The sequence below is a fragment of the Cherax quadricarinatus genome, chromosome 91 (assembly GCF_038502225.1).
Source record: "Cherax quadricarinatus isolate ZL_2023a chromosome 91, ASM3850222v1, whole genome shotgun sequence".
NCBI classification, from domain to species: Eukaryota; Metazoa; Arthropoda; class Malacostraca; order Decapoda; family Parastacidae; genus Cherax; species Cherax quadricarinatus.
In genome coordinates, this window is record NC_091382.1 from 4,336,434 (window position 1) to 4,354,154 (window position 17,721).

The 17,721-nt window shown below is 37.6% G+C and overlaps 1 protein-coding gene across 1 annotated transcript; it reads left to right on the top strand.

The window, feature by feature from the left end:
- Positions 1-480: 480 nt before the first annotated feature.
- Positions 481-10,766, top strand: Polr3B (RNA polymerase III subunit RpIII128). The gene is made up of 7 exons (XM_053800055.2): positions 481-648; positions 1,986-2,140; positions 2,873-3,045; positions 3,879-4,009; positions 4,896-7,340; positions 9,806-10,035; positions 10,351-10,766. Exons 1-7 carry the CDS (start codon positions 562-564, stop codon positions 10,568-10,570), a joined length of 3,441 nt encoding a protein of 1,146 aa, XP_053656030.2. The 5' UTR covers positions 481-561; the 3' UTR covers positions 10,571-10,766.
- Positions 10,767-17,721: the final 6,955 nt, after the last annotated feature.

Here is a 17,721-nt window from a genome sequence, read left to right on the forward strand (position 1 = left end):
TCGGTTTAGCGCTTTATTTTATTATAATAATAACGCTAGTGTTTAGAAGAGTCCACCTATCCTAACTGAAACATATTGATGTCCTTTCTTTTTCCGGAGGAAGCTTAATTTTTTCTTTACTTCAAGCCCGGATATGGATGATATATATATTTCCCCGGACTCTCAGGAGGAGTTACTCAGTACTACGTAGTTTTACACAAATAACCCGCACGTAATAACACAAATAACCCGCACTTAAGAGAGTGGAGCTTACTACCGAAACGTCCAATATGCGGGTTATTTGGAACAGAAGTAAGTCACTTTGACTTTTTTGGGTTATCCTGCTGCTAAGTATGATAATCTAAGTAACTGTATTTGTGTATACCTGAATAAACTTATTTACTTTGTGTATTGTTCCAGTCACAGAATTGTACCTTTCTGTTATCTATGTAAGTTTTGTTGTGTCTTAACAACCTCAACAACATTGTCATGCTGGAATGATGAAGTTTCAGTGGCCCTTAAACACCTAACAAGAAGGTGTCAGGCATAGTCAGAATTGTTTTCATATTTGTCTTCGTAACCATGGGAGAGACAGTGCCAGGTAACCTGGTGCCAGAGTGGGCAGACCTTGACCCTAACACCCTAAGGGAACCTGTCAAGTCTATTGAGGTGAGATGTTACCCTTTAATTAATAAAGAACTGAAGCTTGCTATTCTTGGTACTCTGCCTTGACAAAAAACTGAAAGATAGACTGCAAATCACCCAGAACAAAATCGTAAGATTCATCCTGGGGCTGGGACCAAGAGAACATGTAGGCCAGGATGAATTACAGCAGTTGGATATGTTGAAGACAGAGTAAAACAAATGAAGCTAAATCATGTTTATAAAATTGCTCACAAACAGTGTCCAGAATATCTTGCTGTCAATTTTGTCAAGGTTGAGAACCAAAGCAATCATAGTACTAGGGGGAGAGAGCACAACTTTGTAGTACCCACAGTCATTGGCCAGGCTTCAAACATCTTTTATTGTACAGCAATAAAGGAATGGAACAGACTACCCGCACATGTCAAAGCCAGTCATAGCATGAACCAGTTCAAGAAGAGTGCCAAAAGGTGTCTGATGAATGTAGCTACAGAAAGGGAGGGGAATGATTTTCTATTTTTTATCTAACATACGTGTAAATTTTACCATATTCCTAGTAATGACCCTCGTATTGTAGATAGTATTAATGACCCTCGTGTAGTAGATAGTCGTTTTAGTATGATAATAAGATGTTATCTTCATTGTAGAATAATAAGAAAATATTATAACCTTTATATTATAATAATAAGGTAAAAGGACCCCAATGGAAATAAGTCACTCTGTCTGACTTTTTTGGGTTATCCTAGGTTCTCTATACATATGCTGCTATGTATGATAATTCTATGTAACTGTATTTGTGTATACCTGAATAAACTTACTTACTTACTTAAGCGTAGTCACTCAAGGATCCCAATGGAAATAACTCTGACACCTCTCAAGGGAGGTTCCTTGATGCTGGTGAGGGGCTCTTGATCTAAGGAATTGGATCTGTGCTCCGGTTCCCTGAAATGAGCCTGAATGCCTTCCAGCCTCCCCCCCCCCCACATGCACTATATTCCTACGGGTTTAGCTCTCCCCCGTGTTTATAATAACTGACTTTTTTTTTTTTTTTTTTTTTTTTGGGAGGGGGGGGGGGTTATCTTGAGTAATCTACACATATGCTGCTATGTATGATAATAAATGTAATTGTATTTATGTGTACCTGTACCTCAATAAACTTACTAAGGCTCAGCTAGAGGCACACCTAGGCTGATTTAAATATTTATTTTTCAATATAAATAATGTAATGCATCATACATGTATACATTACATGCATAAAACTGATGCATATTACACATGAAGAGTGCATGTGTGTAACTTTTACTTGGTGTATACAGTTGTCACATTTTATTTATATATGTATGTGTTTTTATTGTTTTATTTAGGACAAATGGAAATTGGTGCCAGCTTTTCTACGTGTCAAAGGTCTGGTGAAGCAACACATTGATTCCTTCAATTATTTTATTAATGTGGACATCAAGAATATTGTGAAAGCAAACAGCAGGGTCACAAGTGATGTAGATCCATTGTTCTATGTCAAGTAAGTTAAGAGGTTATGTAATATAGTGTAGTGTATATGATTAACTATTCTTGTGTTTCTATCAGAAATGAACTTTGGTGATACCAATTCTATATTATACCATTACAAATGCTAGATAAAATTTTTATATAAAATGGTAATATGTTATTATTATTATTATTATAATAAAAAAGAAGCACTATTATTGTAATAAAGAAATGGTAATATGTTATATACTTTAAAATATAGTTTTTAAATATAGTAATGTATTCTTCGGTTATACATGTCAAATAGTTTTAAGCTAGGTTAAGACTGCCCAAAATGTTTTGTATTCAGGAACTTTACACTAAGTCTCTGAAATGTGTTTCCTAAGTTTTAATGATTGCATATTGCGCTTTCTGAAAATAAACAATCGTAATTTTTTTGGGGTAAATACTGCTTAAACTTAAATTGTATTGGATTTATCATTATGTTGTTATTATAGTCATGGTTAAGTGCTGAACCTGTATGGGTAATACAACACCTGGGAAATAGGAGGTAATCAGGTTTGATCCAAGGAAGAGGATAGCAGCTCATATTCCTTGAATCAGAAGCACTTCACCAGCATCAAGTCAACCCCCTTGAAGGGCATGTCACTGTATGCTTTGGTAATATAATATACATTTCTCATAATAACCATTAGACTAAAGAAGACATTATTTAATAATAACAATGCATGCTATATTTTAATTTATTTTTTTGGTAATGTTTCAGGTACATGGATGTACGAGTTAGCAAGCCAAACATTGAAGAAGGAATGAACATAGTCAAAGAGACAGCGCCCCATGAATGTCGTCTGCGAGACATAACATATTCTGCTCCCATAATGGTGGATGTTGAGTATATGAGAGGTGACCACCGGATATTCAGAAGAGATATTCCAATTGGTCAGTTCAGTTTTTAAATGACACGGTAGATAGTGTATCCACAAATATATTTCACAGCAATTTGTTGACTTTCCTTTATCTAGAGTTTAGTTAGTCTTGATGTGTTATCATTATTTACTCTAGTTTGCCTAGCTTTTAGAAGTCAGTAGATGTTTTTGGAAAGTGATACTTTTCACTTTACAATATCAAAGTATTTATATTTTAGGGCTCTACGGTCAGTCAAGATCAAGTTTTATTTTCCCTTTCCTTCACTCCAAAAAAATCAAATTTTTTTTTTACAGTATTGTAAAAAATTTGAAACAGAATAAAATGTTGAAAATATTAAGAACTTTGGCTTTTATGACATTTTAAAGTTGCAAAAAGTTTTGTGAGCACTTAAATAATATTTTCTTCATAGTTATAAATGAATGTTGGGGTCGAAGATTTTTCATATCCTTTCCCTACACCTCTCTCTCTCCCTCTTCCATGTGCCACTATGGGAGGCAGGGCACAGTATGCTCATTCCTCAAAATAAACTTTTCATATTAAGCCATGCAGTTGTCTTGTGAATTTCCCACACTCTTAATTATATTAATCACAATATTAAGGGCTCACGTTTCAAGAAGGACAGGAGTGTGTGGTGGCATTTTGGGGGCCATATGCATATTTATGTCACCTGACTCATTAACCATAGATCTACTTCCTCTGCTTTTCCCCTTTGTTTTTCACTTATCCTGCCATATCCTTCACACAGTCTGCACCAAACTTAGTTATTTTGTTAAAATGATGCACTAGACATTGTACTATAGTTATTAACAATCATCTTTAATAAGCGTATCTGTCTGCCTCCACAGGACGCATGCCAATTATGCTGCGTTCATCCAACTGTGCACTGTCAGAATGTCGCACACACACTGAGCTGGCCAAGTATAATGAATGTCCTCATGACCCTGGTGGCTATTTCATCATCAAGGGACAGGAGAAAGTAAGTATACTGTCTTGCTGGTTCTGTGGTAATGATGCCAGACCAAGAACAAGTTAGCTGGTGAGCATTTCCTGGCCCTGCATTTACACATTAAGTGAACACTTTTGTTCTTACTACTCTTCCTTTCTTTAGACCAGACCTAATTACCTCTCATTCTCAAGGCACTGTATGACCCCTATGGCTGTAGTACTTCCCCCTGAATGCATCAATAATTTGACCTCATTGGACACCAAAACTGTAAAATAAACCAGATGACTACATTTACATTTATTATAATCAAAAAGAAGCGCTAAGCCACAAGGACTATACAGCATTTACAAAGGAGCTTTATGTTCAGTGTTTCTCAGAAGACACCGAGAGTTTAAAGCTATACATGAATAGAAACTCAAGACCTTACACTTTTAAGCAGTTTGTGAAGAAATAAAATAAGAAGTACTTTGTTTTGGTATCCATTTTACTTGGCTAAGGAGAAAAGTTTTGTTTCTCTTGCAGTTACTTAAGATGACAAATATATTATACAGAAAATTTTATATAAATGTAACTGAAATGATATTAGCCATGTTTTATTATTTGACAGTAAATTGTTTTAGCCACTGTATGTAACTTGAATTCTGTGTGTATAGCATTGATTGTAGCTTATTACCATATACATAATACAGAACTTTTAATTTTTACACAAAGTCCTTGGTATTGTTATTTTCTTTACTCACACTCTTAATTATTGATAATAAATACCAAACTGGAAATTTATAAAAAATGTATAGTTGTTGTCCCTGTACAATGACGAGCTTTTTACTTATTACCTAAAATTCTTAATATTTTCTTCACTTGTAATCTTAATGATGATAAATGAATGATGAAAACTAACAGTTTTCTTTTTCAACAGGTTATTCTTATTCAGGAGCAGTTATCAAAGAATCGTATGATTGTTGAGGAAGATAAGAAAGGAGGCCTCACATGTCAGGTCACCTCATCTACACACGAGAAAAAATCTCGTACCAATGTTACCATGAAAAATGGAAAATACTACCTTAAACACAATACTCTGACTGAAGATGTTGCTATTGGTATTGTTTTTAAAGCCATGGGAGTAGCCAGTGACCAGGAGATCGTACAAATGATTGGGACAGAGGATAGGATCATGACTTCATTTGCTGCATCACTTGAGGAGTGTGCAAGGCTAAATGTATACACACAGACCCAAGCACTTAAATATATTGGAAACAAAGTTCGTCAGAAAAGGTATTTTGATCGTGGTCCAAAAAAGACTCCTGTTGATGAAGCAAGAGATTTACTTGCTACAACAATTTTAGCTCATGTTCCTGTAGAAAAATTTAACTTTAAGATGAAATCTATATATTTGGCTCTGATGGCCAGACGTGTGATTGAAGCTCAAGGTGACACCAGAACTGTTGATGATCGAGACTACTATGGCAACAAAAGATTAGAACTGGCAGGATCACTTATCTCTCTTTTATTTGAAGACTTATTCAAGAAGTTTAATTCTGATTTGAAGAAAAAAGCTGACATAATCCTTGGTAAAAAGGGAAAAGTTTCTCAGTTTGATGCAGTTCAGTACATGCAGTCCAGCCAGGATGCTATCACTAATGGTCTGGAAGTAGCCATATCTACAGGCAACTGGACTATCAAAAGGTTCAAGATGGAGAGACAAGGCGTGACTCAGGTTCTTGCAAGATTGTCATATATATCCGCACTGGGTATGATGACACGTGTCAATTCACAGTTTGAGAAGACACGAAAAGTCAGTGGTCCAAGATCTCTCCAACCCTCTCAGTGGGGAATGGTTTGTCCCTCAGACACTCCTGAGGGAGAATCTTGTGGTTTAGTTAAGAACTTGGCTTTAATGACTCACATTACTACAGAAGTGGATCCTGAGCCAATCATTGAACTTGCTTTCAACTGTGGCGTGGAGGATATTAACCTGTTATCAGGAGAAGAACTTTCAAACAGAGATGTTTTTCTGGTGTTTTTGAATGGTAACATCATTGGTGTTACAAGAGATCACAAAAGAGTTGTGAGAGTGTTTCGTGCCATGAGACGCAACACTGTTATTAGTGGGTTTGTGTCTATCTATACTCATTATAAACATCGCTGTGTTTATATAAGCTCAGATGGGGGACGCCTTTGCCGGCCATACATCATTGTAACAAATAAACGACCTGCAGTCATGGAAGATCACATTAACAAACTAACACGGGGGCTTATGGCATTTGATGATTTTCTCTATGAGGGTTTAGTCGAGTATCTTGATGTAAATGAAGAAAATGATTCAAGTATAGCTATGTATGAACATGAAATTATAGACAAAACCACTCACATGGAAATTGAGCCATTTACTATTTTGGGAGTTTGTGCTGGACTTATCCCTTACCCTCACCACAACCAGAGTCCTCGTAATACCTATCAGTGTGCCATGGGTAAGCAAGCAATGGGCACTATTGGCTACAACCAGAGAAATAGGATTGATACGTTGTTATATAATCTTGTCTACCCTCATAAACCCCTTGTTAAAACGAGGCCTATTGAACTTATAAATTTTGAACATCTTCCTGCAGGTCATAATGCAATGGTGGCTGTAATGAGTTATTCAGGTTATGATATTGAAGATGCCATCATTATTAATAAAGCATCACTGGACCGAGGTTATGGTCGTTGTATTGTGTATCGAAATGCTAAATGTTCTGTAAAGCGTTATGCAAACCAAACCTCAGACAGAGTTCAGGGTCCACTCATGCAAGTTCTTGAAGGTGGTAAACATAAACCCATCTGGAAACATGAGACACTTGACAGTGATGGTTTAGCAGCTGTTGGAACACCTGTACTTCCTAGACAGGTGCTTATCAATAAGCAAATGCCAACAGTAACACAACTTTCTTACACTGATGAACAAGCTGGAAGACAAGTAGAGTTTCGTGACACACCAGTTGTACACAAGGGACCAGGTTCTATTTATGTGGAAAAAGTCATGTTGTCTTCAGATCCAGACGAGTTCAACTTGATCAAAATTCTGTTGAGGCAGACTCGTCGACCTGAGATAGGTGATAAGTTTTCATCTCGGCATGGCCAGAAGGGCGTGACAGGACTCATTGTACAACAGGAAGATCTTCCTTTCTCAGACCAAGGACTCTACCCAGATATGATTATGAACCCCCATGGTTTTCCATCCAGGATGACTGTAGGAAAACTTATGGAGCTTTTGGGTAGCAAAGCAGCTGCTCTTGAAGGAAAGTTCAATTATGGAACAGCATTTGGTGGGACACCAGTAAAGGAGATTATGGAAGAACTAGTCAGGCATGGATATAATTATCAGGTGAGTAACCTGTGAAATAAATAGGATACCATTTACTATGCTGACTGTTTTGTTCATGCCATCATGCTAGTAAGGAACTGTTGTTCCAAAGAGTTAGAGCTACCCTCCCATTCCTTGGATCAAACTTATTAACCTCCACTCCCCACTCACATTCCCTAACACTTTATGACCTTAGTGCTTTCTCCCGAATATAATAATATTAAAAAATCAGATAGTAGTTGAAGATGTTCTAGACTAATGTGAAATAATGAAGTGAAGCATATCTATGCAAGAAAACTGCCAAGGAAGGTGAATGATTAAGAACTTGGCAAAGTAAGAAATAAGCCATTGTGAAATACAGTGGACCCCCGGTTAACGAACTTTTTTCATTCCAGAAGTATGTTCAGGTGCCAGTACTGACCGAATTTTTTCCCATAAGGAATATTGTGAAGTAGATTAGTCCATTTCAGACCCCCAAATATACACGTACAAACGCACTTACATAAATACACTTACATAATTGGTCGCATTTGGAGGTGATCGTTAAGCGGGGGTCCACTGTATTAGGTAAGACAGTGAAGGATAGAGTTGTATTGTTTAATTGCTGAGTGAGTTAATGAGTAAGTATCCCACACTTGTATAATGTCTGTCTTTGTGGTGCTGTATATATAGTACCACAAAGTAATACCTAAATTTCTCTCTTGCTAGATAATATTACTGTAGGAAAATGTTTGCATAGTCATACATCTATGTACCTCTGAGTGATTCTTTATGAGGAATTACGTGTATCCCCTAAAGGAAGGCTCCTTGATGATGGTGAGGGGCCCTTCCCTTCCTTGAATGCCTCCCATACCTCCATGTACTATATAACTCCTATGGGTTTAGTGCTTCCCTATGAATATAATACCAATGTATTTAAGCCATCAGACATAGGTGCATGCCCTTCACAACTGACCTACAAATTGGAATTGGAAATTAAACCAACATTTTAGTCTGTTCTATGCTGTTATAAATTCCTTCATGATTTGACAATGATTGAAAACAGACCAAAATATTGTCTAGTATCCATTTTCACTAAGTAGGCTGTGAATTGTTCCACCAGTGGTATTGATTTTATCTTCTACAGTGGGATCCTGGACTTCGTCCTTGATCCGTTCCAGAAGGTCGGTCTAAATCCGAAAAGGACAAAAACCAAAATAATATTTCCCATAAGAAATAATGTAAATACAATTACTAATCCATTCCAGACACCCAAAAATATTAACAAAAAATACATTTGTTTAAAGAATAACTAATTTTACATACAGAAAACAATGAGAAAGAAATATAAATAACTAATGAAATGGATAAATGAACATTTAACATCACATTTACCTTTATTGAAGACTCTTGTTGGGGTATAGACGATGAGGAGAGGAGAGGAGAGGGAGGAGGAGCAGAGGTTATTGTTTGGAAGGGAAATTCCCCTCCATAAGGACTTCAGGTATCTAATAATCTGTCCAGAGAGCTCTGTTTCTGGCATCTAAGATTTGCCTAAAATGGGACAAGGTATTGTCACTGAACATGTTGCAGATATGGCTTGTATCAGCTTGGTCAGGGTTATATTTTTTCCACAAAAGCTTGCACCTCATTCCACTTTGCACAAATGTTCTTAATCACTGAAGAAGGCACCTTCTCCCCTCTCTCTTCCTCCTCCTCTTCCTCTGAAGCAATTTCCTCAACTGTGGTCTGTTGCTGTTCCAGATGTTTGTTGATTTGGACTTGCCATACATCCTAGCAAGCTCGACCACACGTACGCCACTTTTGTATTTTTCTACAATCTCTTTCTTGAATTCTATTGTGTTTTTCGCCTTCTTTACCAAAGGGCTGGCACTAGGAACTTTCTTTGGGCCCATGGTGGCTTATTTCACAGTTGCACTCAATAAACAAGCACAAAAAACAATTGATTATTACGAAATGTCTTGGATGAATGCGCAAAGTAATTCTCACTCAACCAGTGACAAAGCCAGACTGAGACAAGTACGCATGAGTGGCGGTGTCCCAGGCAGGTGGACGCATCTGATACGGATGATATCCGGGTGGAGGTACAAAATCCGGTGCAAAATTTCGCCCCAAAAAAGTGGTCTAAGTCCGAAACGTACAATATTTGGTGCAGACGAAATCTGGGGTTCCACTGTACATGAGTTTTAACACTAAGCACCATGATGTCGTACAGCATTAGTATACTGTACTTTCATTATGTCATACACTGATGACAGTCCTAAATTCTGATTCAGTTGTGCTCCCAATGTATTTTAGCATAATGTAACTTACAGTATTAACCAGAATAAATATTGGTCTTATGTTGACATTTCAAAGAAATTAGAACAAGAGTAATTTTAACTGTTGATTCTGTGATTACCCTTGTAGGTTTAGCACTTCATTTTGTATTATAATAAATCTGTGATTAATTCTTGAATGATCTTGAATTTTACATTTGTTTTTAGGGAAAAGATATCCTATATAGTGGGACAAGTGGTGAAGCTTTGACTGGATACATCTTCTTCGGTCCTGTGTACTATCAGAAGCTGAAGCACATGGTCATGGACAAGATGCATGCTCGTTCTAGAGGCCCTCGTGCAGTGTTGACTCGACAGCCCACTGAGGGACGTGCTCGTGATGGGGGCCTTAGGCTAGGAGAGATGGAACGAGATTGCTTAATTGGCCATGGTGCTAGGTGAGACTATTAATGAAAATTTTTAATTGCTGCTGTTGGTAGTATATAATTACGGTATTGTTAAGGGGGAGGTGCCTGATGCTGGTGGAGCTCCCCATCCCTGGATCCTCATGATCTCCTCCAGATCTCCAGGTGCTGTACAGCTCGTGTTTAGCAGTTCTCCATGAATATACCATGATGTCACATGATAACCTTCACGGCAGTCATGCTGTGCCTTGGGGAATGGGAAGCAATTAGGTTTGATTCAACAATAATAATCATGTTAATATACTTTGTGTGTATATATATACACAGTATATGTATTTCTACCTGCAGCATGCTGTTACTGGAACGCTTGATGATATCATCAGATGCATTTGATGTGGATGTCTGCAACTCGTGTGGTCTGCTGGGGTATTCAGGATGGTGCCATTACTGCCGCTCATCTGCAAGTGTATCTTCAATACGTATCCCTTATGCTTGTAAGCTTTTGTTTCAAGAATTACAGTCAATGAATATAGTTCCTAGATTAAGATTAGAGAATTATTGCACTTAGTGGCACAGGAAAGGCAAATGCAATACCAATATATTTTTAGTTCTTAATAGGTTCTATGCATGTTTTGTAATGCGTATATGACTGGCAATGCCCAAAACATTCGCTCCCTGTGGCAAAATTTAAGAATTAATGTGACACGCAGTAGCATTATACCTGTATGAAAAATTTCTTAATTAAATAACTGGAACTTTCATAATTTTATCTTACCTTTGTTTAGCCTATGTTTACCTATGTTTACCTGCAGTTTAAAAACTGTAGTGTAAAACACCCTTCTGGCAAAACAGTGATGGAGTGAATGATGGTGAAAGTTTTTCTTTTTCAGGCCACCCTGCCTTGGTGGGAATCGGCCAGTGTGTTAATAATAATAATAATGTTTACCCTGTTCATGAAATATTTATATTAAAAATGTGATAAACAGATAATGGAGATTGTAATATGCAGTACAGTACTTTTATGAGAGCACCCTTCAAGGGAGGTGCCCTGATGCCAGTGAGGGGCTCTTGATCGAAGGAACTGGATTTGCCTTCCCCTTCCTTGGATCACACCTGAGCATCTCCCATTTCCCAGGCACATTATGACCCCCTACATGTTTAGCATTTACCCCTAGTTAAAATAAAAAAAAATTGAGAACTGTGAAGTTTTTACATTCATCTCAGTCCATAATGGTAATACAGCACCTGAGGGGAGTGAGAGGCAATCAGTTTCAATCCAAGGAAAGGGAGAATGGTCCACTTCCTTGGATCATGAGTCTCATCAGCATTAAGGCATCTCTCTTGAAAAGTTTAGTGTTTAAAGGATTAAGTAAAGATGAATCTGCCCGTCCTGGTACTGTATATTATCAATTATTATTCACAAGCGTTTAATGAAACATACAATATTAATACATACAACTTTATACACATTGCAAAACAATAACATCAGATATTGTAAAACACTGCATTCTGCATAACAAATGTAAGAAACATAACAAATAGGAAATAATAGATATAAAACTAAACCATTCACAATAATAAATAATGCAAAATGCGCATCAGAAGTTTATAATATGCATGTGTTAACACTTAATAGGCACGATGATACCTCAAAATCTGGATTTGAGATTTGCAAATAAGTACAATAGCCTATAAATACCAGTATATTACATGTTCCACTTTCCAAGTAGAGGTATAACATATTGCACGGGCATTCTTGAGTTAGTACCCTCATGTGCCACATTCAAAAACAATTGGAGAAGCTTGAGTATTGATGTTTAAGATATGCATTTACAACAATCTTAAATATGTGAACATTTGTGTGCAGTAGACACTTGTTAATTTTCCGTGTCAGATGCTTTGGCCTGCCATAAATGGAGATAAACTTAATTTCCTAATTAAACAGAATGTACTCGTAGGAAAGCTGTATAACCCATAGGATCATACAGAACAACAGTAGCTATAGTATTGAGCCCTACGTGTTACTCTCCTCCATTCTGATGTCTCATCCCTTACAGATACTCTTGCTTTTTCATTCAAGCACTCTCTAACCCACTGAAGCACACTGCCATTTTCTCCAATTTCTGGACTACAGGCTCAAAAGTTTTCCTTAAATCCAAGAAGTTGAAATCTGCCCAGCCCTGTCTGTCTTGTTTCATCTCTGACTGTCACAGAACTCCAGTAAGTTTGTACAGACAGGATTTTCCATCCCTGAATTTGTGCTGTTTTCTATAAGTAATCATCTTTCCTCCAAGTGCACCACTATCCTTTTTCTTACTATCTTCAGAACTCTCAACAGTATGCATGGTGAAGATTGAGACACTTATGTAACATATGGGAATCTTTATTGAGGAAACGTTTCACCACACAGTGGCTTCATCAGTCCAATACAAATCAGAAGGGTGTAAGGAGGGGAGGAGTTTGAGGTAATCAGTCCCTCAGCCTGGAGTCGATGTGTTCAGTCCATCAGTCTTGTTGGAAGTACAGCATAGGGCCGTAGACGTGGCTTATGTACTGTAGTCAGGTAAGACAAAGCAGGAGGAGGCGGGGTCATAGTGGTACCATCCACTAGTCAAAGTAGGTCTTCGTCCAAAGGTTGGACAAGCTTGAGGAATTGTTTGTATCAAGATCCCATGATGTTGCAGTGTCTGACAAGATTGATGGACTGAACACATCGACACTAGACTGAGGGACTGATTACCTCAAACTCCTCTCCTTACACCCTTCTGATTTGTATTGGACTGATGAAGCCACTGTGGCAAAACGTTTCCTCAATAAAGATTCCCATATGTTGCATAAGTGTCTCAATCTTCAACTTGTTGGTTTTCTAAACCATTTATCACAACTGTCAGACATTGCAACGTCATGGGATCTTTATACAAACAATTCCTCAACCTTGTCCAACCTTTGGATAAAGACCTACTCCGACCCCCCATCCTCCTGCTTCGCCTCACCTGACTACAGTAAACAAGCCACGTCTACAGCCCTATGCTGTGCTTCTTACAAGATTGATGGACTGAACACATCGACTCCAGGCTGAGGGACTGATTACCTCAAACTCCTCCTCTCCTTACACCCTTCTGATTTGTATTGGACTGATGAAGCCACTGTGTGGCGAAACATTTCCTCAATAAAGATTCCCATATGTTACATAAGTGTCTCAATCTTCAACTTGTTTGTTTTCTAAACCATTTATCACATCAGTATGCATGGTAAAGATATCACCTGTAAGCCTGTAGTTCAGTGTATCTTGTCTGTCCCTGTTTTTATGTCTTATGACGACCACATTTGCTTTTTTCCAATTTTTTGGCATTTGTCCCTGGATATATTAGGTGGAAACCTTAGCTATTGGGTCATACAGTGGCTCTGTTCCTCTCAGCACTCGTGAAGGTATCAGGTCCAATTGCTCTTCTAACATTAGACTTGTATAGTAGTTTCATCATTTATTTTGTTATGCTGATAGTTTCTAGTACCTGTTGCTCTAGTCTGTCAACAGTGGATTCTGGTAACTTACCACTTTCTTCAGTATAGACCTTTGAATCTTTTGCTAAGTTCTTGGCATACTACTGCCATTCTTCATCAACATCTCATCATCCTTCAGATTTATCACTTGGTCCTTCACTGTTAGTCTTGTTTTATGTGGTTGTGGAGTATTTTTGGTTCTCTTGTGGCCTTTGATGCTATAGTGTTTGCCATTAAAGCATGCTGGCCCACTCTAAAATCACAACTATAAAATAGGATGTCCTTCAACCATCTGCAAAGTCATTAGCACACATTCTTCAGGGTTTCACAGGGTAAATTTATTCACAATTAAGCCATGAACTTTTTCAGTTTTTCTTGTTTCTTTTCCTCATGTTTGGTATAAATCTTTACTTTGCCTCTTGGCACTTTGATTCTAATACTGCAATCATTATTTGTTCATTGTCCTCCAGGTGTCTTTCCCAGTGCACCTCACTCAGGAAGTTTCTTATTCCATCATACCATTCCTCCCTTCTGTAGTCATGTCTCCTGTTTCTCACTTCCTTTCTTTCCCCACTCCCATTTCCACAAGGTGCTCAAAACTTAGTACCCAGTGATTACTGGCACCTAGTGGTTTCCTATAAGTAATCTGAGTTGTTTACTAGTACCTAGTGGTACCCTACAAGTAATTACAGCCGTCCTAATAATTGTGTAAAAATTAGATCAAATCTTGCTGGCTCATGTTCCCCTTCACATGTCTTGGAAAACTCTTCAATACTACTTCCATAAGTTTTGCTCTACACATGTCTGGGCCTCAATGGGGGTCCCAGTTTTCCTAATCTATCTCCTTGTGGTTGAAATCTTAGTAGTACTGTGTTTTCCCTTTCTTTTACTATGTGGTAGCCCTTTGGAAATATCACATTTATGATTCCATAGATCTTCATCTCTGTAATAGCTATAATATCAGGGTTTTCCTCTCCTCCTCTTTTTTTTTTCATGACTTCAGTTTTGTTGGCAACATCTACCTCTTTACTCTTCTCTGGGCAAGTCATTTTTTTTTTTACTTCATTTCTGGAGATACTGGGCAAGAATTCTCTGTGGAGTCTTGTGGGAGTTCCTGAACTCTTTACCTTTGTAGTTTCCCTTCCCTTCCCAGTTAAGTGGTCTGTTCCCTGTTCCATTCCTCTGTTGCTTCCTTCTCCTTTCTCAAGTCTCCCTTTCTGCCTTTCACTCTTCCTCTGTTCTGTCTTCCTTTACAGAGCATTTCAAATTTGTAAGATCCCCACAGATTCAATTTCCTTTTCATTACTAAGTTCTTTGCTCCTTACTCTGTAAACATAATTTGCAATGGCTGTCTTTACCTTTGCATATACTGTATTCGTACCAACAAAACCCCAGATTCTGCCTCTCACTTGTAGCTCGCATATCTTCCATCAGGTCTTCAATTTCGTAGGGTCCTCTTTCCTCTCATTCTCTTACTTCATTTAATTTGAAAACTGAGAACTCTGTGCCTCATGTTCTTATCTTTCTGTGTATTTGACTCTTTGTATTTACCTATTTGTGGTTGCATGGGTTGAATCTCTGGTCTTGGCTTTGTTGCTGTCCTGAGATGCTACTTCCTGACCACCCTGAGGTTGAAAAAATACCTCCTGACATCCCAGTAGCTCATCTGCATCTTTAACTTCCAGCTGTGAGTACCTATTCCCACCTCTCCAACAGCTTATCCCTGTGTATCCTATCAATTCACATGACCATTTTGTAGGCTATTGTGTGTTTTAGTTTTAGCCAGCAGGCATAACCAACAGAGTAACACTAATTATTATGCTATGATCAGACAAAGAGGTGTTGGGAAAATCTGACATTGTGTCAGACCTGTCTGAACTTAACATGGGTTTTGTGTTTACAGCGATGCACCTGATTATATTCAACAGCTCTGGGGGATGTTTGTAATGATACACATTAGTTAAATAGAACCCAAATTACATAGAGTATGCAAATTTTTACCTCTGTTGTCCATGCTGATGCCTCAGATAAGCAAGATGCACATACACAGTATTGCAGTTATATTTACATTTGTGGAAAGCACTAAACCTGTGAGAGTCATTCAGCACTATATAGTAAAGGTGAGAGATGACAGAGGCAGTGTTGAGGGGTGGATGATGGTTGAAAGGAAAGATGTTAATACTGATGTAGCAACTGGTGACAGTCAAGAAATCATAAAAGTGGGGCCTGCAAAGATGAGAGCAAACTAAGCATATTAGGGTATTGAAGGCATCTGAAATGAAGTGACAAGCTCTCCAATGGCTGGGACACTTAATCGAAAAAATTTATTGTCAGTGGGATGTGATGTTTCTCGCAGAGTGGTCTCAGTCACCCAAAGATACTTATATAAAAAAAAACTGAAAAAGTTGCAAGCCCTGATGTTATATGTCTGTCTTGCAGCAAGATAAAAAAAAAAAAAAAAAAAAAAAAAAGTCAAATAGAAAAGCACAGTATTATTACATTTATTAGGAAAGGGGAAGTGATAAACCTTTGGAGGTTATACAGTTCCTGGGAAAATAGGAGACCAGACATGATGCAAAGGAGAGAATAGGTCGAACAACAGTCCCTCACCAGTATTAAGGAACCCCCCTTAAAGGGTTTGAAAGTCAAAGGAAAGTCTAGACTTTGAGAGAACTTCTAGCTAAATACTGTAATTTAAGGGATAGTACAGCTCTCCTTCCATCAAAAAATGTTGCATGACCCAGTCTTCAGAAATTTGGCCTGTCATGCATCTCTTCCTGTTAGCAGTCCAATGTATCATCTTGGGCTTGCTCACTGATCATGTATATGGCAAAATATTTTTGCACACTGGGGAATTACTGGTAGAAATGGGGGTCATCACATAGTAGTACTAAATGGTTTTTTAAGTGATGTAATGAAAATTTGCCTTAAGAGAGAATTGAGATGGAAAATGCAAGACAGTTTCACAAAGAAATTAGTATACAAAACACTATACCATAATGGTAAATATAGTTCTGTACTCACAACTGGTTGCAAAGATTTAAGACATTGTATTTATCATTACTGTAGGCCATCCAGCAAGTGGGCATATACAAAGTGCTGAGAAAAATTATTTGGAAAAATTTAGTTTTGTTGAAGCATAATTTCACAAACTTATAATGCAGAAACAGGTTTACCGTGGAAAAGTTGTGTGTGATTATTAATGTATTTACAAAAAAAAGTGCTAAACCATTTGGGTTGTATGCTTACATGATGGAGAGGTGCTCATATCAGAGGAAATAATTGTGAAGAGAGAGCTCATGTGTCAAAGGTAAAGTTAAAGCTGGTGTAATTAATTGGTCTCAGTTAAGAAATTTGGAAGGTATTGTACACAATACTTTTGTTTTCAGCCATGTGACATTATTGGGTTATCTGAAATAATTAAAGGAAAATCTTATTGTGTTCACATGTACTAATATGGCATACAGTTGTAACTTGCTTGTACAAGGCTAATGTTAGAACCTAGGAGTCCTCAAGGGTGTCAATGTTACTTGTTATTTATGAAGTGAACCGTAAAGGCTGAATTACATGAGAAATTACTAACAAATGGTTTCAAGCAGATTTTGTGCACAAGGCAAGAGACACTAATAAAATCAGGTGCCCTAAAAAATGATCAGATAAATGCTACTGACTAATAGACACTGTTCAAACCCTCTGATGGAAAATGGTCTCATGAAATAGAAGTGCTTTTAACCCTTTGACTGTTTTGGTCGTATATATACGTCTTGCGCACCACTGTTTCGGACATGTTAATACGCGTAAATTCTAGCGGCTTCAAATCAAGCAGGAGAAAGCTGGTAGGCCCTCATGTGAGAGAATGGGTCTGTGTGGTCAGTGTGCACCACAAAAAAAATCCTGCAGCACACAGTGCATAATGAGAAAAAAAAAAACTGGCCTTTTTTTTTAATTAAAACGCCAACTTTGAGGTGTATTTTCATATAGTATTTATTGTTGTATTCTCGTTTTCACCAATGTTCAGGAGTAAGCAAATCACACTACACATCCAATACAAGTCAACTGGGGAGTCTAATATTCTTTCACTAGTGCACTGATATTATTTATACCATTTTTACAAGTAAATTTTGTATTTTTTGTATGAATAAAAAATCAAAATAGAAAGCAATAGTAATATAAGAGGGGCCTAGAGACATAACTAATGAACAGAGGATATGTTATTTT

What these genes read in the sequence shown, in the direction of transcription:
- Polr3B (XM_053800055.2), top strand. Translation starts at nt 562, where the DNA reads ATGGGAGAGACAGTGCCAGGTAACCTGGTGCCAGAGTGGGCAGACCTT. An exon ending in CAGAAGAGATATTCCAATTG is followed by an intron (nt 3,046 to 3,878) that starts GTCAGTTCAGTT and finishes CTGCCTCCACAG; the next exon opens with GACGCATGCCAATTATGCTG. An exon ending in GGCATGGATATAATTATCAG is followed by an intron (nt 7,341 to 9,805) that starts GTGAGTAACCTG and finishes ATTTGTTTTTAG; the next exon opens with GGAAAAGATATCCTATATAG.